Source organism: Centruroides sculpturatus, unplaced genomic scaffold (genome assembly GCF_000671375.1).
Source record: "Centruroides sculpturatus isolate CEXI.00-Female unplaced genomic scaffold, Cexi_2.0 scaffold109, whole genome shotgun sequence".
Lineage (NCBI taxonomy): Eukaryota > Metazoa > Arthropoda > Arachnida > Scorpiones > Buthidae > Centruroides > Centruroides sculpturatus.
Window position 1 is genome coordinate 6,698 of NW_019384440.1, and position 25,207 is coordinate 31,904.

Below are 25,207 nucleotides of genomic sequence, written 5' to 3' on the forward strand. Positions count from 1 at the left end.
GAATAACATTCAGATTAAGATCAAACCTTAACTAAGAAATTCCAAAACATTTTTTTTCTGAATTTGGAAAATGTTTTGATTTGTATCACTCATTAGATTAGATTCCAAAAATGTTTCAAACAAAAAAAAAATCTTTTAAACTTTATAAGGAAGGTTTGCATTCATAATTTTAGAATATTAATGGAGAGTCATTATTTGCTTGCTTATCACACTTTTGCATTTACAATAAACTAAGCACTATTAACCAGTACATGGAAAAATAATTCTCCAATCCTTTCTGACTTATGGAGGCAAAAAAATTCTAAGACCCATTTTAGCCTCCATAAGTCAGAAAGGATTGGAGAATTATTTTTCTGTGTACTGGTTATTCTAAACATAACAATCAGATAATTATAGTAATATAGCAGTTGCTAATATCAGTTCTATTTGAATAATCCAGTTTCTGATTAAAAAAAATACATTAAATTATTTATTGTGACATTGTCACAATGCGAGGCTACAATTTTTAATCATATTTTTAATTTATTTACTTTAAAATATATTCTCTCCATATCAAATTAGTGTCTTTCCCCTTTACATAATACTTTCCTGCTAGCAATAGAGTTGTGTTAGTCATCTATCTAATGCCTTTCAGGGAAAAATTTTTAAATTGAAATAATGTGACTTCCAGTGTAAACCAGAAGTTCCTACATAGTTAATTGAGGCCTCCTACCTCTAAGCTTTCCATATCTGGTCTTGGCTGTCATCTATCTAATTATGTTCGTAAAATTAATGAAGGTAACAACAGACAACATTGGGAATTTATAGGTTACAATTTTTTCAAATTGCAGCCCAATGACTATGAAGACTACATAATTAGAACATTTAACTAATCATTTCACAGCTACAAAAAAGTTATGACAGTCTTTAAAAAAATTATTTAATTTAATAAATGTGTTTTAATAAACCATTAAAACTTTCAAAACTTAAAATAACAAATAATCAACGAAATATTAATTAAAATGATTTTAAAAAAAATTANAATGTAATTATACTTTATTAGCATATTAAAATTTTGTTAATCTGATTTATTGCAATAATAAATTTGCTTTATCTCTTACAATTGTTGATAGTGGTTAGTATTAATAATAATCAACATATTATTATAATCAACTTAACAAAATTTTCTTTCATGAACTACAAAATACACTTTTAAATAGGATTAATTTATTCAAGACCTCCTAAGCATATATATTTTAAATATACAAATTCATCAATACCATATTTTGAACCTTCCCTTCCCAAACCTGATTCTTTAACACCTCCAAATGGAATTTCTGCCATTGATACTGCTCCTTCATTAACACCTACAATACCGACTTCTAATTTCTTAGCTACTCTCCAGATTTGGGATATATCTTCAGAATAAAAATAACCTAAAGAAAGCAATCAAATATTATCTTCATATTTTATCACAAAAATATTTTAAATTAAATTTTAATATGAATTTGAAAGCAATATACTTTATCTGAAATTAATTAATTCTCAAAAAGGAAACTACCTGCTAGTCCAAATCGAGTAGCATTTGCAAAAGTTATTACTTCATCTTCTGATTTAAATCTAATTTCAAAAAACAATCTTATAAGAGATATGCATCTAATATTTGATTAAATAATTATTAATTTATAAACTTGAATAACATTCAATAAATTTAATTATTTTTACTATAAAGTAATTAAAAATTATCTAATTTTATAAATGAATCAAATGTTTGGCATAAATTATTTATAATTAAATTGTTTTTTTCTATTTCTAAACAAAAACATATTTGCTAATTTTATTTGTTTTATAAAATATATTATCAATATTTGAATCCTTAACATTAAAAAAGGAAAAAATTAATGCTACAAATTTTTGATTAGAAGCAAATTGTTACCAAAATTTGATTATGATGTTAAGATAAATTACTAAACTATCATAAAATCAAATATTTTCTTCTTTTTGAAACACAAAATATAAAATTAATATTTCTTCAAATTTATTATCAAACTTTAATTGCAATTTAAAAATATTGATTATTATAAATTATGACAAACGCTTCAAAAATATAACATTTTGACAATAAAAACATCTATATTTTACAATATTTCACAATATATCCATATTTTCAAATAGAAATGAGAGAATTAATAATTCACATTTTTTTCATGACTGCATTCAAGAAAAATACCTAAATAATCTAAAGTTTCTGAATATTAATGTACAGAAACAGTAATACATTGAACTCCCATGTAATCCCCTATAATGCAAATTTGTATATGAAGCCAGGACTTCACCCATCAATGGGAGATGGACCATTAGACTGATGTCAATAAATGATTGACTTATTATTGTAAACAGAAACAGCGATGTGGAGAAATGCAATTCTAGAGAATCTAATTATCACATTCCTGGTTGTAGATCGCAAGGGAGAGTAACGGAATGACAGAAAGAGGAGTTTTGTGGTCATCTTACACAGAGTTCAAAGTGGAAAAAGTGAATGCTTCCTTGGAGGGGGTGGCAGCCAGGATCATGTGGACATAGCTGTGTCCTTTCCAAGGCAGAGAAAAAACATATTGTCAGTAATTTATGAGAAAAGCTTGAGAAAGAGCATGATCCTACCCACTCTCCCTGAGGGTAGGATCATGCTCTGTATGGGGTGTTCAACAACCCCCTGATCTGAATTGTAAGGTTGCCGACTTTTAGGGGCAATAAGTTAATTGCATGTCAGGAAAACCTAGGGGCAAATCATATGTGGGTGGTGGCGGCAGGAGACAAAGATGACAAGTGCCTTACACAAACCGTTTATTTTAACAACTAGTTTAACTTACATAATAATAGAAGAACAATAAACAAGGAACGTCAGACGTAGGGTGTGGTGTGACACTTGTGGTGGCCCTGGGGCTTCCAAGGAGTACAGTCCACAGATTCAGAGGTGATGGTTGACATTCTGATGCGCACACTTCTTAGCATGTGGAGAAGCTTGGACGGATGTGACAGGCTGGTGGACAGAGGTCCTGGAATCTACTCAGCACTTGTCCGGAGGAGAATCGACTAGTTATCCTTGAGATTTGGGGGTTTTATAAGATTTTCTCCGAATATCACCCTTTTGATTGATCCCGTTCACCCTCTCCCTTACCCCGATTGGTCATTCTTTTGTCTCTAGGCGAAACCCAAGACTGATCTGGGTCGGGAAAGGTTGGAGAGGTGATAACGGAGGTTTTAAAGTCTGCGCTTGTATTTTACTCCATTATGGCCCTTTTATCTGACATCTTTGAACCTAAACGATCCACCAGATGTTCTTGTGGCCATTTATCCCCTAACGCGTTCGGGCTTAACAGATGTCCCTTTAGTCATTAAGCCCCCCCTTTTCTCGATTGTTTCAACCCGACACTTGTTCACAAGCATCTCGATAAAGTTCTCTCTCTCTGTCAACATTCCCCCCTGCCATTTATCATCACTTTGCAATTGTTTTACAATAAATAAGAAAGTTTTCTTCCCATCTGGGTTCTGTCACCAACACACCCTCTTGACTCGATTTGATCTTCAAAACTCTCTGACTTAGGAGTTTCATAATTAGTTGAAATTTTGATGTGCTTTTACGACCCTCACAGAATTGCATCCCTAGTAACAGATGGAGGTGCAGGAGACCACCAGTTCAAACCAACCAGAAATTGGGATATTGGGGAGAAATTGTATAAAAGCCTGGATTTTCTACGACATGAGGAGGTTGTAATCAAGATAATCCATCTGAGAAATTATGATTGAAATCATCCACCTATGGGCCCAACAACCAAAGAACATTTCTGAAGTTCTGAATAACCAATGAAGAACAGGCTTCTACTCAAGACCAACTTGCAACCATTGCCAGATAGGACATTGCCACCCCGGGGTCTTCCAACCTTCAAGATTTACCTCACAGAAAATCAGCAATGAACTTTGTTTTTCCTTTTTGAGTGAAATCTGCAGAAAAGTCTTTGCTGAACCCTTGTGTAAGCATGTTTTATGGTTCTATTAAATGCAAGTAACCTTGTCAACCAGGTATCCATATGAGTCTCTGGGTCCAATACCACTACTCCTGTATGTTCCTAAATTATTGCATAATCCTCACTGATCACAGGAAGAGTGAGTATTTCTGTCTTTCACTATAAGACAGACTATCATCGGGTAGCATCTTTACATATAATACAACAAAAAAAATTGCAACTAGTACTCATACAAAATTCTAATTTTGTCATCAAGAGATATATGTTTTTTTCTTCAACTTCTAGGTCTAGGCTTAAACTTGTATAAAATCATCTGATAATGCTTGTCTCCATAACGTGATTCCCTATAATACAGAAAGTATCCCTTCATTGTATGGGACTTTGCTTTATATTTAAAAAAGAAGATCATTTATAATCTATAGTTTTTAACATGCAAGATCAAAGTGAATTATATTCATATATATTGTAGTTTACTTATCTGATAGTACATAATAAAATTTATGTTAAATGATAACTTTGCATAACAATATTTTAAATTTTGAGAAATATTACTGAACATTTTCCTTCTGTAAAATTAATTATTAGTTTATGAATACAGTGGAACTAGGGTTGCCACCTGTCCGGGTTTGACCCGGAGACTACGAGATTGAGTGAGTTATCTCCGGGCTCAATTAATATTTCTCAGGGTTGTGCAAGTTGAAATGAATATGTACAAAATTATATGCAAACCGTCGCATATATTTCTTCCCCCGTGTACCGAATTACTAGTGTGGTAGTCGTTGATTTAAAGACAGTAGCGTAGGGAGGCGGCAGGGGAGTCCGATTGAAATGAGCACAGAATAGTGTTACCATCCGACTCGCCGTCAGGGGATATCGTGCGTAACCTGCCAACCCTTTTTTTTTTTTTGCTTGTACTGTTCATTCATAATCATATACACCTCCAATATCCAATAGAGCTGGGTCACTTGCGTTACTCCAATCCAAGTCTCCCTAGTCACTAACTGTAAACTGATTTAGAACCAGCATGCACTGCAAATTAATCTTTGCATTGCAAAATGATACACGCATGCGTCAGGAACTTCTGTTCGAACAAACCTCACCTGTTGTCCAGGTCAGCGATTTTAAAAAGGTGGCAACCCTAAGTGGAACCTCACTTAATGAGCATAATTCATTCCAGAATCTTACTTGTAATACAAAACACTCGTTAAGCGAAGCAATTTTTCCCATATAAATTAATGTAAAGTACGATAAAGCATTCCATGTTGAAAAAAAATACTCAAATATTTTATGTATAATGTTTATTCAAAAAGAATTATACAATATACATTGTTAAGGAGCGTGAATCATCATCATCATCATCGTCATTCTTCTAGAATGGCACAAACCAACCTGAAATGCAAATTCTATTTGCAGAAAACAAAAATATCACAGATAATATGTCTGATAATTACTCAAAACGATATGCCAAACTCTTGGGCTATGTAAAGACTATAATTAAATATTAGAAATTAATTAATTTGACTAGAGGTAGGCAGTTATGCTTCCATCTCGTATTAAATTTAATAATTATAAATAATTAATTTTTAATTTAGACATTTCAGGAATTGGTCATTAAATTTAATATGAGATGGTAGCATAACTGCCTACATTTAGTCAAATTAAACAATTTCTACTGTTTAATTATAGCCTTCACATAGCCCATGAATTTGGCATATTGTTTGGCATGTTTATTATATAATGGGCTATGATTGTTGATGTTTATACAGGATATGTGTGAACACAAGTTTGGAAAAATGTGTGTGATCACAAACGACACTAAAATGCTAGTGGAATGAGTAATAAACACAGACTGATGGAGCATGCGCACAATCGGGACATCCCTTCTCGTCACTTGTTATGAGAAATATTGCTTGTTAAGCGAGTCATTTTTACAAATTTGTTTTGCTCGTTATGTGAATTACTCATTATGCAAGGTGCTCGTTAAGCAAGGTTCCACTGTATATTAATTATGAAAATATAAACCCCCTATTGATGGTTTGTATTTTCATATTACATTTATCATTTAACATTAACATTTGTTTTTAATTGGTTTGTGAAACATAAGATTAAAAAAATTTTATTGGATATAATAAAAATTTATCAACCATTCTTTGTCAATAAAATAAATATACATTTTTATATAAAATTATTAAAGTTCTGAATTTAAAAATTTTTCAGTTAAATAGAATGTATAAGTATTATATTTGTTGTCTCACCTGATAACAGCAGCAAGAGGACCAAATGTTTCTTCATGACAAACTATCATATCTTCTTTAACATTAGTTAATAATGTTGGTTCAAAAAAATTATTATTCAACTTTTTCCCTCCTTTACATAAAACAGCTCCTTTGTTAATAGCATCTTGAACATGTTTATCTACCTGTTTTTATAGGATTTTTGTATTATTAAAGAATTTATTAAAATTTAATATTTATTTGTAATAATTTTTTCTGAATACGAGATGTAATCAAAATGTTCTGAGACTGGGCTTATAAAAAGAAAACAACATAATCTGTTTAACTTTCATAATCATCGTCTTTAAACTAGTTCCCTTCTGTATCAATTCCAGCATTCCTGGAATTCTTGGAAGGTGTCACATACCCTCTGCAGTTTGCACTGGATATCCTCTACCAATGCAAAACAGAAATCCTTTAACTTCAATTTCATCTTTTGGACAAGAAGAAATTGCAGGAGGCTAAATCTAGTGAGTACAGAGATTTTGAAACAACGATGGTTTGGTATGTACTAAAACTGTGCATTTTCAGCACTTTGAAACTGGGAGCATTGTCATGATGGAGTAACCAATTGCCATTGCACAACAGTTTAGGGCTTTTATGCCAAATTTACTCTCTCAGATGCCTTAGAACATTGCAGTAGAACTCAGAATTCACTGTCTGGCCCATGAGAACAAATTCTTCATGTACAATCCTGTGAACAACAAAGAAAACAATGAGTATTATTTTGGTTGTGCTTCAGACTTGCTTTGCCTACTTCGGTTTTGGCAATTGCAGGCTTTTCAATTGCAAAAGACTGCTGTTTGGTTTCCAGGTCATAGCGGTAGACCCAGCTATAATCTATGGTAATGAACCTGGAGATGAAGGCTGAATCATCAAAAGCTTGCTGACAGAAATCCTTGCAGACCTAGACATGGTGCACCTTCTCAGTGCTCAGGAGTCTGGGCACAAACTTTGTTGCAATATGGTTTGTGTTCAATAGTACTGCTCCATATGACATATTTTTCTTGATGATAATATCCTTGATGCTTATCTGACAATCCTCACGAACAAAACGTTGAATATTCTCAACAGTTTCAGGGGTTGTGCTTGTGGAGGTTCAACATGACCTTTTGTTGTCCTCCAGTGATGTTCTGCTCCTTATGAAGGATGTGTGACACTGGAAACACCTTGCCCAGCTCATTGCTTCATTGTCAGAGCTGTAGCAATTCATTGGCAATGGGGCAGGTGCCAAGGGAGTAAGGGATGAGGGAAATAAAGCACCCTTCATGCCTTGCAAACATTTGTATGTCATGGACTAAAAAACTGAAAATATCAGGTGCTCTTTGCCATAATTCATGCCATCCCAATAAGTCTCTGTAATCTCCCATCAGTCACAGCCTTTTAAACCAATAGTTAAAATGGCACTGCACACCAGCCTGATGGATGAACCTAAAAACTGGTACTGGAAATCCCTGTTTTTCCTAATAACACTTTTAACCCAATGTCCATACAAGATATAGGCATGACCTTGAACACTCCATAACTATACCCATAAGAGCAGAGCGTTTATATATCAATCAACTGCATGTGTTACATTTACAATACTGTATATAGTATTTTTACGAATATTTAATTAAAAAACTGTGGTGCCATCTATTATATATCTGAATATCAGAGTTGTAGGTACAATACATAATTCAGGCCCACCCTGTACATATTGAATACAGTGGGTGATCGGTTAATGAACATAATCTGTTCCAAGACTTTGTTCACTATCCGAATTGTTCGTTAACCGATTATGAATTTACCATAGGTTTGTATGGGAATTTGATTAATTCGTTCTGGAGACACCCCAAAATAAAAAATATATACTTTCTTACTACGTTTATTTATATGTAATAATAAAAATACATATATACACAGATGTGCATTTTTATTAGTTATGGTTTTTTTGTTTGTGGAGGTTAAATAATCTGTCTAATGTTGATTGCTTTTCTCTCTTCTTCGGGATTTTTCAGAAGTAATTAATAGCATTGTAATTGTAGAGATTCCCAAGCCTATTAACCTCAACCTGGTTTGTATGCCATTCTAAGACCATTGATCTGACATCCCCCATTTCTTCAAAAGATCTTTAATTAATAGCAGATATCAACATTAATCCTCTTTTTCAGAATAAAACGTATCTTGCCGAGTTTCTTGGTGTTCTCCATTCAAGAGTTCTTGGCGTTCTTCTGTTGTCAGATCCGTTTCAGATTCCATTATGAGCTCTTCATTGTTCTTTATTTCTCAGATGTGATTTTTGTTACTCCTTTAGCTGCTTGAGTCTTCTTAATAATACAGTATCTTTCTTAGATAAGATTGAACTGCGGCCTACTGTAGACCTGTTCAAGCCATCTGCTCAGCAACATCAGACATCTTCTGCCCACTCTCTACCTTTGCTATTATACTCTCACCTTTCGAAAATAAAAACCGACACAAAACTTAATGAGTGCCCGCCGACAGTCTCGCGAATACTATAAAAGAATTGTTTGTCAGAAAAATAAAAGGTTGGAATTACAAGGGAGTATTTCAAAGTTCGAGGGATACTATCTAATCAGTATATTATCAGGTTGAGCGTCGACGTTGAGGTCTCCCGCGCTCCAAAAAGTTACCTGAAAACAAAGGAAAATCAGTTGGTATTTGCTATTTTCACTGCTTCTTTTTATGTCTGTTCAGTGAAGTGTTCGTTATCCGATCATGTGTTCGTTGTCCGATCATAAAAATCTTTCGCGAAAGTGTTCGTTATCCGATTTGTTCGTTAACCGATCACCCACTGTATTTTATTTTGAAGTTATGTTTTGTTTTTCTATAATAAATTCTTATTTATAATAAAATTATTTCTCAGAATACATGTCTTCATCATTCTGCTACTTAAAATAAAATAAGTTAAAAAAGTGCTGAAAACTGCTATGGCTCCATTCATTGCCATAAGCTTCCTGTTGTCAATTTCCTCAATTTCACACAGAATTTGATGTCATCTCTCTGCTCCAGTTTCAGGTCCATGATGAGATTGCAAAGGTACACTAGGATGTTGTCAAAAAACTTGTGTAACACAATCTCCACACAACACAGCATGTTGTCACTTTGCATACTAACTCATGAAACCACATACCTCTCTTGCTGCATGCTTGTGCCTGTGCAGTGCCCCATTATGTTACTACAGGCTCAGTCTTGGAACTTTTTGATTGCACCATGTATATATTTTTTATTCATTAGTTAAATCATCTTTCTACTTATAATTGTGTAATACATTACGGATAATGAAAGTAAACAATAAAAGAAAATATAGTCACAAAGTCTGCTTTCTTATTAATTATAAATAAATCTATTTCAACCAATTATATCAATTAAAAATATAACTTATTTATTTAATTTTAACAGTTTTAAAAACAAATAAGTCAATTAATCTTAATATTTTGTGATTGTATTATTCATCTTTTTCAACCAATTATAGCTACTACATAAAGGTGTTAAGAACTATAAAAGAAAATAATATATTGTGTATTTATAGTTACTTTTTTGTTACTAATTTGCATTTTCATAAAGGTTTTTAATCAAATGTATTGATGGAATAAAGCAATACAGCACAGGTGATCTGCCTCCTGGGATGAATTTCTATGGAAAACTGGCTCCTATTTTGATTCTAGATACATGAAAAAACCTGGAAAACTCCACATGGCAGCAATGCCAGACACAAACCTATGACAAACTACCAGTGGTCAGTGGTTTTATCTACTCAACCATTGTTAGGATAATTTTTTTAAATCAAACTGAAAAAAATTGTCTATAGACAAAGTCAAATTTGATTGTAAAGCATTTACATTATTGAATCTTCTTTAGATATTAACTGCTTGACTAATTGATACTGATTGATTAAATTCAAACTATTGTATAAATATTTTATTTTTTTACATTTCACAGGGATGACAACTATATGAATAAAAACAGACATAAAAATAAATTTATAATACTTGTTTTTAATATATGAAAAATAAAAATGTAATTTTTTTATTAAGATAAAGTTTCTCAATTTACATTAAATATATCAAATATAATGTCATATAAACACCAAATAATAACTTGTAAATAATTAATAAGAAATTTCAATATAAATTAATATATCTGCATGTAAAGTAAATAATTGCATAATTAATTTGTGTGATTGTGTACAAATATCAAATAAGTGAATATACAAATATTTTTAGTTCCATTTCTTTGGATTGCATCCCAAAATAATACAAATATAACATTACCTTTAAAGTTATTTTCTTTACTTAAACTTATTATTAAAATATTTTATTGAATATAATATGAATATAATATAATTCATATTATATTCATATATAATATAATATGAACTCATTATATTTAACAAATTATTGTTATAAATCATTACTAATATTTTTAAGATATATTGTATTAACTAATTAGTCTTTTAATGTAGCTAATATAATCAACAAATTAACAATAATGTTATTAATTTTAATTTATTACTTTTAATTATGATTTATAAAACTTCATTAGTATTCTATACTGTTAATAAAAGTCATTATGTCTTTTAAACAAACCTTATTCACAGCTTGTTCATTAACTAGTGGGCCTATGGTTGTTTCAGGTTTGAACCCATCTCCTAATATNCAGACACAAACCTATGACAAACTACCAGTGGTCAGTGGTTTTATCTACTCAACCATTGTTAGGATAATTTTTTTAAATCAAACTGAAAAAAATTGTCTATAGACAAAGTCAAATTTGATTGTAAAGCATTTACATTATTGAATCTTCTTTAGATATTAACTGCTTGACTAATTGATACTGATTGATTAAATTCAAACTATTGTATAAATATTTTATTTTTTTACATTTCACAGGGATGACAACTATATGAATAAAAACAGACATAAAAATAAATTTATAATACTTGTTTTTAATATATGAAAAATAAAAATGTAATTTTTTTATTAAGATAAAGTTTCTCAATTTACATTAAATATATCAAATATAATGTCATATAAACACCAAATAATAACTTGTAAATAATTAATAAGAAATTTCAATATAAATTAATATATCTGCATGTAAAGTAAATAATTGCATAATTAATTTGTGTGATTGTGTACAAATATCAAATAAGTGAATATACAAATATTTTTAGTTCCATTTCTTTGGATTGCATCCCAAAATAATACAAATATAACATTACCTTTAAAGTTATTTTCTTTACTTAAACTTATTATTAAAATATTTTATTGAATATAATATGAATATAATATAATTCATATTATATTCATATATAATATAATATGAACTCATTATATTTAACAAATTATTGTTATAAATCATTACTAATATTTTTAAGATATATTGTATTAACTAATTAGTCTTTTAATGTAGCTAATATAATCAACAAATTAACAATAATGTTATTAATTTTAATTTATTACTTTTAATTATGATTTATAAAACTTCATTAGTATTCTATACTGTTAATAAAAGTCATTATGTCTTTTAAACAAACCTTATTCACAGCTTGTTCATTAACTAGTGGGCCTATGGTTGTTTCAGGTTTGAACCCATCTCCTAATATTAACTGCTTTTCCATAGCAACATTTAGTTTCTGAACAAACTCATCATGTACCTTATCTTGTACAAATATTCGATTTGTACAAATACAAGTCTGAAAAAAAAAATAAGTAGCATAAAATTATTTATTAAAGATATAAGTTAAAACACATAAAATTTATTTCAATATCATAAAATATGAAATATGTAAAAATTAAATTTCATTCATAAAAAAAATCTATAATTTTAAAACTATTTCTCTTTCAAAATAATGATAGTAGTTGTTGAACAATCGTTATTGTAAGATGTTGTATTATGTGATAATAATATGATTGGTTTTCCCAAAATTTTATTTTTTCCATAAAAAAAATAATAAATGCAGAAAAATTAAAATTAAATACTTAATAAATAATATATTTTCACAATTACTGTTTATACTGTTTTACTGTTTTTGCTAAATATTTTTAAAATGATTAATTTCAAATTATTATTTATCTGGTTTTTTTTACAGTTTAACGTATTATATTTTCAAATTATTTCACTAAATGATTAATCTTTGGAAACCACAATACTGTGGGCAATTGGAAACACACAACTGAGTCATAGATTTGTCATAAATGGTGCATATTAAATTAACGATGTTTCATAGTGCATATGAAGATATTGCTTATAGCCAGCATGCAAAACAAATGCTTTTACTGATAAGTTTTATTAACATTTCACATTCCTTGATAACATTTTTCAAGCAATATAATTTTTTTATGCTGTTTTTAGCAACTTAACACCAAAATGTGTCATGAAAAATACAGTTTGTGTGCTATGTTATAGTTATAAATTAAGTCACAACTTCCACATTTTATCAGAAACAGTTAATAAAACTGTTTCTGATAAAAATAATGTGGAAGTTGTGACTTAATGTTTGTAAGTTTTAGCTCACTAATTTCATTTTCTGTTAATATCATGTAATTAAATAAATAATGTTATTTTTGAAATGTGAATAGAAATGCTTGTATTTTTTGTTTAAAATAATTTTATTCATCAAAATATTCACTTTCACAATCAATTAAATTTTTTTCAATGGAAGGAGAGTTTGAAAATATCATTTTTAGCATTAAAAATTGAGTTACTTCCTCTTTTATAGCTATGTGATTTGTAAATTCTTTCATGCATATCATTATCTAAAGATTAATTAAAAAATGTGGTAATCCAACAGAGATAAATCAGCAGAATAAAAAGGATGAAGCAAAAGTTCCCATCCCAATTGCATTATTTTGTTTCTTGTGATGTCTGCAATGTGTATGTGTGAACTTTGTTTGTAAAAACAAAAACACCAAAGGTGGTTGTTTTAGCCTTAATTTGTCGTGTGCTCTTTGTAGTTGCTCACTGTGCAAGTCTGCTGTGAGGGTTTGACCAATATTCAAGTACAGTAAGACCTTGCTTAATGCAGGGGATGCATTCCTAGACGACAAAGTGCAAAACGAAACAGCGTTAAACAGGGTCATTTTAACATAGAGTAAATAGGGAAATACGGATATGGAAACACGCAACCAAAAATAAGCAGATTTTACTTTAATTTTAAGTTGTTTTTATATTAATTTATATAATAATATATGTTAAATAACACACAAACATATGCACACAGATAGGTAAAGCTCATTTTTTGTGACAAAACTGACTTTCCTGAAATTTCTGTTTTTTTGNAAACTCGGATTTGGTTGTTAAAAGTTTTATTTGCTACGTATTATATTTTCAAATTATTTCACTAAATGATTAATCTTTGGAAACCACAATACTGTGGGCAATTGGAAACACACAACTGAGTCATAGATTTGTCATAAATGGTGCATATTAAATTAACGATGTTTCATAGTGCATATGAAGATATTGCTTATAGCCAGCATGCAAAACAAATGCTTTTACTGATAAGTTTTATTAACATTTCACATTCCTTGATAACATTTTTCAAGCAATATAATTTTTTTATGCTGTTTTTAGCAACTTAACACCAAAATGTGTCATGAAAAATACAGTTTGTGTGCTATGTTATAGTTATAAATTAAGTCACAACTTCCACATTTTATCAGAAACAGTTAATAAAACTGTTTCTGATAAAAATAATGTGGAAGTTGTGACTTAATGTTTGTAAGTTTTAGCTCACTAATTTCATTTTCTGTTAATATCATGTAATTAAATAAATAATGTTATTTTTGAAATGTGAATAGAAATGCTTGTATTTTTTGTTTAAAATAATTTTATTCATCAAAATATTCACTTTCACAATCAATTAAATTTTTTTCAATGGAAGGAGAGTTTGAAAATATCATTTTTAGCATTAAAAATTGAGTTACTTCCTCTTTTATAGCTATGTGATTTGTAAATTCTTTCATGCATATCATTATCTAAAGATTAATTAAAAAATGTGGTAATCCAACAGAGATAAATCAGCAGAATAAAAAGGATGAAGCAAAAGTTCCCATCCCAATTGCATTATTTTGTTTCTTGTGATGTCTGCAATGTGTATGTGTGAACTTTGTTTGTAAAAACAAAAACACCAAAGGTGGTTGTTTTAGCCTTAATTTGTCGTGTGCTCTTTGTAGTTGCTCACTGTGCAAGTCTGCTGTGAGGGTTTGACCAATATTCAAGTACAGTAAGACCTTGCTTAATGCAGGGGATGCATTCCTAGACGACAAAGTGCAAAACGAAACAGCGTTAAACAGGGTCATTTTAACATAGAGTAAATAGGGAAATACGGATATGGAAACACGCAACCAAAAATAAGCAGATTTTACTTTAATTTTAAGTTGTTTTTATATTAATTTATATAATAATATATGTTAAATAACACACAAACATATGCACACAGATAGGTAAAGCTCATTTTTTGTGACAAAACTGACTTTCCTGAAATTTCTGTTTTTTTGCAATAAAGTCGTGAAGTTTCATTTGTTGCTTTTTTCTTTCCTTAAGCAAATGTTGGTAGCAGAATATCGCATCCAAAACACCTCGTTTTGCTTTTGCACTCCTTTCAAAATCTGAATCATTTGCTACAATTTGATCAACAATTTCAGTTATCATTACCAAACTTTCACTAAGGAAATCTGCAGAGAAATTTTTTGGGTTCTTCATTTTCAGAATCTCTATATTCCAGTTCTACATGAATTCCTTGTTCTGCCAGTTCTTGAAGGTTGTCGTTGGTAAGACTCTTAGCAGAAACCTATGGTAACTCCTCAATATCCTGCTCATTTACATCTCCTAGTCCTGCTATATTGTTAGGTTGACAATTTGGTCAACCTACAATACAGTGATAGGCTCTTCTCATTGCAAATTCTTGAATACCTTCAGCCACACTTCGTTTGTGCATTTATCGTTAATTCTTGCTAAGTGAAGCTGATATTGCTTACGGCATCCATGATGTTATATTTTTTCCAAAATTGCACCAAACAAACATAGATTTAAAAAAAGTATGTCTTTTTTCTGATTGGTTCATGTTTGTAAATAATCGTATTATATATGAATCAATGAAATGCCGTGTTAATTTAAATCAGCATAAATTCTGAGCTTTTTCCAGGCTTCAAGCAGACTGCGTTATATCGAATCAGCATTAATCAGGGTCTTACTGTACTTGTGATGAACAATATCCCTCAAAGTCCACCAAATACAAAGAAAGATATTTTTCAAGAGTCATTCAAACCATTTATAAAAAGGGTATTTTCAAACTGCCTTCCTGTTGAGAAAGTGTTTTTTAAATGTGAAGGTGAATATTTTGATGAATAAAATTATTTTAAATGAAAAATACAAGTATTTTTATTCACGTTTCAAAAAATAACATTATTTATTTGCTTATCTCACATCTATATAAAAGAACTACCTTCATAAACTAAGATTTTAATTTAAATTTTTATTTGTAATGATCAATGTCAATAAACAGTTATATTTCCTATGTGCAGATAATATAGTCACCCAAAGGAAAAATAAACTAAATTGAATAGAATAAGTTCATTTCCAAACATAATTACATCAGCATCTATCTGTAATATATTAAATAATTAAGCTAATTAACATTTAAGAAATCTACTTTGATAACACAGGTTTAATTTACTGGAATTTACATTTAAGTTAGATTCATGCAACTAAATATGAACAAACAAGGCTGAACATAAGAGGATAATTCAAAAATTCAAAACAGTGACATTTAATTTTTCATGGTTTGTTTTTACACACATATGTATATATTACAGTTTCACATATCCCAATTATGCTCTGGCGGGAATAAATGAAGATAAAGATATTCTGTGCACAAAAAGTTTCACATATAGTATTTAAACGTTTAAACGAAATAGACCTAAACATTCATGTTCATATTAATTAATCAATGCACAATTCATTAACATTCTATCTAATCAATCTATTATCCAATATTCAGTCCAGCTCATTGTGAATCACTATTACTCTAGCAGTCTTAAAGAAATTTTGAACCTACTTAAAAATGGCTAGATTTTTTTAATGATATTAATTATATTAAATAAGCAACAATTAATAAGCAAATATAAAAATGTTAACAATATCTTGTATTACATGAAAAAAATACATTCTTTATTTTGATTATGTATTTTAAAATAATTTGGCTTTAATTATTTAATAGTTTGGTATATTATTGTATAAAAAATACAATGTATAAATGTGATGTTCTTTAGTGTACTAATACTAAAAAATTTTACATAAACTAAAGGTTTATAGAAAATTAAAACTATTTGTTAAAATTACCAAAAATCATGTGATTGGAACAGATTATAATAGTTCAATATCAGTTGTCAATGTAATCCTAATACTCCCTAAAGTTTCTAATATTTACTTAGTAATACATTTTTATTGCTGATTTTAATGAATGAAGAAATACAAATAAATCGTTTAAGTTTTTATTAGAGAATAATTTAAAAATTGATTTTTCTCTTCTTAACATCAAACCTTTTTAAATATCCCATAAGGGAAGCTAATTTGGAGTAATTGATCTAATTATAATGTTTAAAAGATAAAACTTGGTTTACTTAAAAAAATTTCAAATACTATAGTTAAAAAGAATTATCAGATATAAATATATTTTTATATATTTCTTTAAATGAAGAATTAGCATACAAGGGGTGTTCAAAAAGTATCGGACCTTTATTTTTCCTGTGTAAACCAATGATGCACGGGAGGTCTCTTTTGGTGGAGTTGTGGATGGGACAGTCATGCACATTCCTGAATTTTTTCCCACCTGCAGGAAGCATCAGTTGCTGGCAGTCGGCCTATGAGTGAGGACGTGTAGTGAGCGCTCGTCGAATTCCACTAAGTTGAAAAATGACTGAGCAACATGAGCAGTGAGATTGCATCAAATTTTGCCAAAAGCTTGGCGATACCCAAGCACAAACCATTCACAAGATTCAACAGGCTTTCGGGGATGATCCTTGAGGCAAAAAAAAGTGCGGCAGGTCTGCAGCAATGTCAAGTCATGTTGACAGTTTTTTCGACTCCTGTGGGGTGGTGTATCGTGAGTACGCACCACAAGGCCAAACCATTGCAAAGGAGTACTACCAGGAGGTCCTTCATCATCTTTATGATGCTGTGTGACACAAACGACTGGATCTGTGGTCAACCAAAACTTGGCAGCTCCATCATGATAACGCACCTGCCCATTCTGCACCTCTGATTTGGACTTTCGTTGCCAAACACAACATTCCTGTGGTTCGTCACGCTCTGTACTCTCCCAACATGGCTCTGTGTGAGTTTTGGCTATTTCCCAAGCTGAAAATACCACTAAAATGAATCCAATTTTAGTCAAGAGAAGACATCATGCGGAATGCAAAGGACTGGCTGATGGCCATTCCAAAAGATGCATTCCAACAGTGTTTCCAGCAATGGAAGAACACTGGGAGAAGTGTATACATTACCAAGGAGACTACTTTGAAGGGGATTAGGGTTTTGTACCTCAAAATCAATAAATGTATTTTTGCCGACCAAAGGTCCGATACTTTTTGAACAACCCTTGTACATGCTTGTCAATCCATATGGAACAATATTGCCCCAATATTTTTGTCCCAGCAAATTGTCTCTCCAACACATTTTTATTTTATACTATACTACAAAAATTAAAAGTAGAAATGAGTATAATACAAAACAAATACACTTTTTCTGTATAGCCACTGAAAACACAGCAATGAGAAATTTTTCTTACTTAAACAAACATCACGAAATCTGATTAATTTGTAAAGTCAAACAATCACCAAATTATATAAGGCTACTTTTCCGTAATTATATTTAATTAATTACTAGATGATTTGTCACTAAAGGAAGGCATTAGGTGCCATCTCCTATTAAATTTAATAATTATAATTAAATTAATATTTATTAAATAATCTAGAATATTCTGGAAGAAAAGAATTGGCCCAGAGTGGGACTTGAACCCACAACTCCCGCTTACCATGCAGATGTGTTGCAAGTTGTTTTATCCAAGTCTGCAGTCTGATTTCCTCTTCCAAACATATTTAAATATGATATAATCATCCTTGGTTACATATGGTGCCAATTGGTGGTTTATAAGACGAGGGCACTGAAAGCATCCCAGTTGGCACCTTATGTAACCAAGGATGGTTATATATTTAAATATATCTGGAAGAGGAGATTGGACTGGAGGCTTGGATAGCATAACTGGCAACACATCTGTATGATAAGCAGGAGTTGCAGGTTTAAGTCCCACATTGGGTCAATTCTTTTCTTCCTGAATATTCTAAATTATTTAATAACTATTAATTTAATTATAATTACTAAATTTCATAAGAGATGGCATCTAATGTCTCCCTCTAGTGACAAATTATATAATAATTAATTAAATATAATTGCAGAAAAGTAGCCTGAAGTAATCTGGTGGTTGTTTGGCTTTATTTTTCTTACTCTTTGTCATTGGCCAGTCCTCCCAATATTTATACAGATCAACCCTGATGTTAGCATACCTGTCCAGCATTTCGAAACTTTGAACCAATGATTCCTTTAATGGCTTTATCAATGTTTGCAGAGTTAAAAACAATAAATGGAGCATTTCCTCCTAGCTCTAATGAAACTCTCTTAACTGTAGATGCAGACTGTTCAAGAAGTAACTGAAAATCAAAATGACTTTATTAAAGTAATAAACTAAGTATTTTTAAAAATATAACTAATGTCATGTAAAGTTTAAATTTCATCAATAGCACATCCATAGATCTATGATTCTACTGACATTATTAAAAAAGTGATGCATTTTTTTATTTATTACACACAATTTATAGATTATGCTAAATTGTTTACAGCTTGCATTACTTAAAGCTGTAAAAGCTTTATGTAAAAATATGAAATTATTATGTTATCTATTATTAATATATATATATATATTAATAATTAATAACATCATAAAATATGAAATNAATTGTTTAATTGTCAATTCATTGGTGAGTGGAAACTAAGCAATCAGTAGTTTGCCATAATTATAACATAATAATTAAAAAATATATATATATATATATTTTTTAACTCTTTCTGCCCTGTGGATACTAAGATCTTTTTTAACAAGCACATTATGTAAATTATTCAGCCAGGCCCACAATAAGAAGTCTGGGTGGTGAAAAACAGAACCTGACATCCTAATAAACCATCTCCAAAACATTCCTGGAATCTCTCAACTGTTCAGAACCTAACAGTTTTTCCAGATTTTTATGTATTGTTAATACATGTATGTTAATACCAACAGTTAGTTATACTGTAAAATCTCAATTGTAAAGTTTGGTTAAAGTGACCACATCATGAAATGTAAAAAGTGGGATGTTACAATGTGACATCAGATGAGTCACATGAGCAATTCCAGTTGAAAATCATTGACTTTCTAGCTTTCTGACAACACTGATGACAGATGTTACGAATAACCAGTGAACATTTTACTTATCCAGTAATGCTTGCTTACAAAATAACAATCTACAGTGATAGTGACAAAAAACAGTTAATGATGGTCTCTGAGTGTAGCTTTGTTTGCTTTAATTGCCATTTTTTAACTGGATTGAAGCACATACTATGGCACATCTCTTTTTGAGATTAATCTTGTATGCCAATCAATCCAATCCCATCCATACATAGTGTCATTGTTGTGATAGGTAAACAATTTAGGACAGTATGACCATTCTCTGAGCAGTTGCCAGGTAATTATTATCACATCTCTATATACAAATTTACAATAATATGTTAACCTTGAGGCAATTTCCAAGGCAGGAAGTGAAGGCATGACTGAGCATGAGCATGTCGACCAGAGAAAGTGAAGTTAGCCTTGGTCTGATGTTGTATTGGTTGGGAAAGGTGGTCCAGCATCATGTTGCCAACTACAGCAGGATAATTAATAAAAGCCATGAACTCTTTTATAACTGATCTGGAGCACCACAATACAGACATGTTATAAACTGGATATTAAAATTTTTACACTAACTTGTATGCAATTAATTTTTTGACTTAAAATTTGTGTGTGAATATTAAATATTTTTGAGTATAATTATGAAACAATCCAAAATTGGGACATTTTTTATATAGTTTTAAAACTCAGAATATTACACAAGGTCATTCATGGCTGGTCATTTTAAGTTTGGTATGCCTTGCTATATTCTTAAATATGGTATATTACTGATGTTCAATATACTGAATCTGCCACTCTTTTATAAAATAACTAAATAAAATAAGAATTGTATCGTTATAAAACACAGAATAATTTTCTATATAAATTTATAACACACAACTTCATTCTAATTCTAACACTGATCAATGCAGGCATTATACAAGTGTTAGAATTAATTTATACTAAAATCAGATAAAATATACTACTGTACATACTGTAAATAAAAAAAGCAATGAAATAAAGTCTAAAAAATCATAATTAATGCTTAAATTTATAGATTAAAAAAAAAACAGAAATTACAATTTTGATTCTTTTCTCTCTCATTAACTGAAAATTACAAAAGCTTATAGGAAAATGTTTCAGAATTATATATAAATTGTTCACAAGAGATTTTAATATCACTAAATGAAACTGAAAATATAATTTCGATCATAAAAAAATTCAAAATTACATTAAGTATGATTAATTTATGATTATATTATTTAATAAAATAAATTATGATAAAAGTAAGAAAATGAATATACCTTTCCAACATTTGTTGATCCAGTGAATGAAATAGTTGACACAAATGGATCTTTACATAATTTCAAACCAACAGCTGGAGTTTGCTCTTTGGAAACAGTTAAAACATTAACAACTCCAGGTGGGAAGTTTGCTTCACTTATTAATTGCGCAAGTGCAAGAGCTGAATAAGGTGTATCTTCCGCAGGTTTGATAATACATGTGCATCCAGCCGCAAGTGCTGCACCAATTTTACGAGTTATCATAGCATTTGGAAAATTCCACTAAAAATATTACATAAGGTTTTTATTTATTTGCAAATTCTAAGAAAAGAAAATTGTTAAATTGAATTATTTTACAATAATACACAATTTATTTAGAAACAAATATATATCCATTTTTACAAACAAAATAAAAAAATTAATATCATCACAATAATTTAAGCCTTAATCTATTATTTAAATTAAAATTAAATATATGTTTGAATAATTATTCATTTTAGAAAGTTATAATTAGAATAAGCTAAGCTAGAATTAAGAGTAATTTTCTTTATCTGAATATGCTTTGGGATCACGTTTTCAGTCTTCATAGTACACTTCTAATGATTTCATTTTTTTATATATGGTTATTCCCATATCTAAGAGATGAATTTTATGTGAAAAATATTGAGCTACAAAGATACATTTTCTACTTTATGCAAAGTTTTGAGATTACACTACTGGACACATACATTACTCCTAGTGATTCTATTGTCTAAGAGTTACAAATTTACTAACTTTTTTATTGCCAATAAAACAATAAATTTTCAAAACTTTACTGGTTTGTCAGTAGTTTCTAAATTTTGACTTCAAATGCAAAAATTAGTACAATAGTAATTGTTTAATTGTCAATTCATTGGTGAGTGGAAACTAAGCAATCAGTAGTTTGCCATGTCCAATTGTCCAATTGAATTTTCTTCTATTTTGAAAAGTAACAGTTTTGTTGCCTGAAAAATAGAGCATACTGTAATTTTTTAGTTTCCATTATTATAAAGTGGCCGGTGCAAACATTCAAATTTAAATCAATCTGTTCTGTTTTGTCAACCAAAATTACTACTGTGCTCTAGGCATTACAGATTAAAAAACAAATTGCCAAACTGTCCAGCATAGTGCTGTAGTATAATACAGTATTTTAAAAAATTATAAAGTAATAATTTAAAAGATAAATACCTCAATTATTTTACTAATGATATTTTTTAAATTCTTCACTTTTTACGTTTTATAAGATTTGATGTTTTTCAGTACATAACATTTTATTATAGTATTTAAAAATTCAGAGTCTATTGTTTTTTTTCCCACTGAAATAAATATTTACATATGTCTGAAAACACTTGATGACTTAATGTATCAAATTCCGAAATAATTAGACAATCAGAATAACTATTTAGTTCTTAATCTAATACAGAATAAATTTTTATTTTTAATTTGTATATTATCTGTAAATGATTGAATTTATTAATAAATCAATAATATCTAAAATAATTTCAATGATATATTTAATCTATATGTTTCTTTCTTAAACATTGGTTTTCAATAAAATTTTTTTATATAGTCTTGACATATTAATTCATACATAGAAAGTCTATTTCATCCAGAATAATAACTGATTTCACAGACTGGTTTTTGCTCTCTAAATCAAAATAATTTCAAAAGAAAAAGCAAATAAAAATTTTTTATTGAAACAACAACTTATCAATACTTTTTTTAATACTTAAATTTTCCTTTCAAACAGAAATAAAAAATAAAAAAGCAGCATTAAAATAAACATTACATGAAACTACCTGAATCATTATGTGACTTATATCTACATGGATATGAATAATACTGCTTAATTAATTTGTTTATTTTAATAACAGAAATTTAACATATCTTTACAATTATCACTTTAAACAATGATATAAAAAGTTTTGAATAAATACATACAGGTGTTATAATTGCTGCAACTCCAATTGGTTGACGAAGGACCATTGCCTGTTTGGAATTTGAAGCTGTAGGTATTATATCTCCATATATACGTCTTGCTTCTTCAGAAAACCATTCTAGAAAAGAAGCACCATAAGCAATTTCTGTTTGAGCTTCTTTAAATGGTTTTCCCTATTTTATATAAAAGATAATCAATATTTCAAATTTATTGAAACTGCAATTATTAACTAAAACAATAATATTTTTAGACATTTGAAAATTCTAAAGTATATATCTAATATGTACAAAGTCATAACTTCATTCTATAACTGTTTCAATATGTTACATACTAAGCAATTGTATTATAATAAATACATTTCTCTTATGTACGTGAAAATATCTTTTACAAATATTGAAATTTTATTTTAAGCATATACACTTTCAAAAAAGTTAAATTTTTGCAATAGTCACATAAAAATAAATCCATTTAAATCTATTGAGATTACAGTATAAGCTATAATGCAAGTGATATATAAGTATAAATTACAGTAGTACCTCAACTTACACGAACCTGGAGTTACGTGATTTTCAAATCTCATCGATTCATCTCTTGTTTGAGTGCCATGCAACTCTTGATTACTCACTTCCCCCACACTATTGTTCAGCTTACATGTTCGGATGTGTCACGCAGAATCAACATATAGCTACAATTTATTTTGTGTTATTTATTTCTGTGTCTGTTATATCTACAGAGACTTGAGAGACTCTGTGTGGTGATTTCTTGTAACCGTGAACGAATCAAAAGACGAGATAAGATTAACGAGAACATTTATTAGCTTACATACATCCAACTTGGATTTTACACAAATTGCAAAATTATACCCAGACTTACGCGAATTCAACTTACACGGTTATCTTTCAGTCCCACCTATCGCGTAAGTTCAGGGTATTACTGTGTTAATTTAGAAGACAATTTCATTATAATGACTTCAAACTTTAATTCTGTATTTTATGAATGAATTTCAAATCCAAATACAACAAACTTGTAACATGTATTAATGCACTACTGCAATGAACAAATCAGTAGTTTTAAAAATAGAATTAAATTAAACAAATTAAGATCTAAAACAGGGGTTTCAAACTCAAACAAAGCAAAGGGCCAGTCAAATCGATGTATATCAGATGTGGGCCATATTCATTATTATTTGATAAACCAATATATACTGTAAACTAAAAAAAACTCTAACAAAGGCCCTTTTGTTGCCAGGCCTTTATGACTTACATAAACAGAAATTTGAGTTTGTTCTGTTTTAATCCCTGCAAGATGTTACAAATATTAATTTTTAGAAATTAAATCATCAAGGCCATGGGCCAGATATGAAGCCTTAATGGGCCATATCCGGCCTGCAGACTGCCAGTTTGCAACCCCTGATCTAAAAGTATATAAAGAAAATACTATATATTTTAATTAATAAATAAAATGCAACTAATAAACTAACCATTTCTGCTGTAATAAGAGAAGCCAAATCATCTTGATATTTATTTTGCAAATCAAATAACTGTCGTAAGAATTTTCCTCTCTCCTAAAATTAATCATAAAATAAATATATTAGTAATTAAATAATAAAACAATTTTCAAAAATTTCATTTAAAAAAGCCTTTAAAAATTATTTTTTCTTATGAAACAAAATAATGATCAAATTAGAAAAAATATAAGGCAAAAATACTTTTGCAGGTCTGCAACTCCAAGTTTGAAATGCATTATAAGCAGCTTTGATGGCTTCTTCTGTTTCAGTTACACCACAGTCTGGAACAGATCCTAAAGATTCTCCAGTTGATGGATTTATAACCTTAAATTTAACAAAAATTTATAATTATACAAATATTTGTTGTGTGTGTATATATATATGTGTACACACACAACATTTAAAAAAATAATTTAAAACGTATATTATAAAGAAAAAACTTACATTAAATGTTTTGCCATTTGAAGCTGATATCCAATGTCCATTAATATAAGCTTTATCTTTTTGCAGGGAAAATGCCTGATGATGACAAGTTCGAATTACGGAAAAATATTTTAATTTTAGTGATAACTAAAATTAAAATATAAAATAATATTTTACAATTTATTTTTATTATTATTTTATTAAAATACTAATTTTACATTCGATTATTAATGACTTACTTTTCTTAAAAACATCTTAAATTAATTGTTGTAACAATGTCAGAAAGTAATCTGAA

General features: G+C 29.4%; 1 protein-coding gene across 2 annotated transcripts; it reads right to left on the reverse strand.

Moving 5' to 3' along the window:
* Window positions 1-1,046: 1,046 nt before the first annotated feature.
* On the reverse strand, window positions 1,047-25,207 carry LOC111620120 (succinate-semialdehyde dehydrogenase, mitochondrial-like). 2 transcript variants are annotated; one of them, XM_023361980.1, is made up of 12 exons: window positions 25,152-25,207; window positions 24,934-25,059; window positions 24,691-24,813; window positions 24,463-24,546; window positions 22,985-23,155; window positions 21,047-21,307; window positions 18,847-18,990; window positions 11,876-11,975; window positions 10,867-10,925; window positions 6,260-6,423; window positions 1,541-1,599; window positions 1,047-1,415 (listed from the first exon to the last, which is right to left on the reverse strand). In XM_023361980.1, exons 1-12 carry the CDS (start codon window positions 25,164-25,166, stop codon window positions 1,207-1,209), a joined length of 1,515 nt encoding a protein of 504 aa, XP_023217748.1. In that variant the 5' UTR covers window positions 25,167-25,207; the 3' UTR covers window positions 1,047-1,206. The 2 variants fall into 2 exon arrangements, with proteins under 2 accessions (XP_023217748.1, XP_023217747.1); XM_023361979.1 differs by lacking the exon at window positions 10,867-10,925 and having other exon boundaries at window positions 11,817-11,975.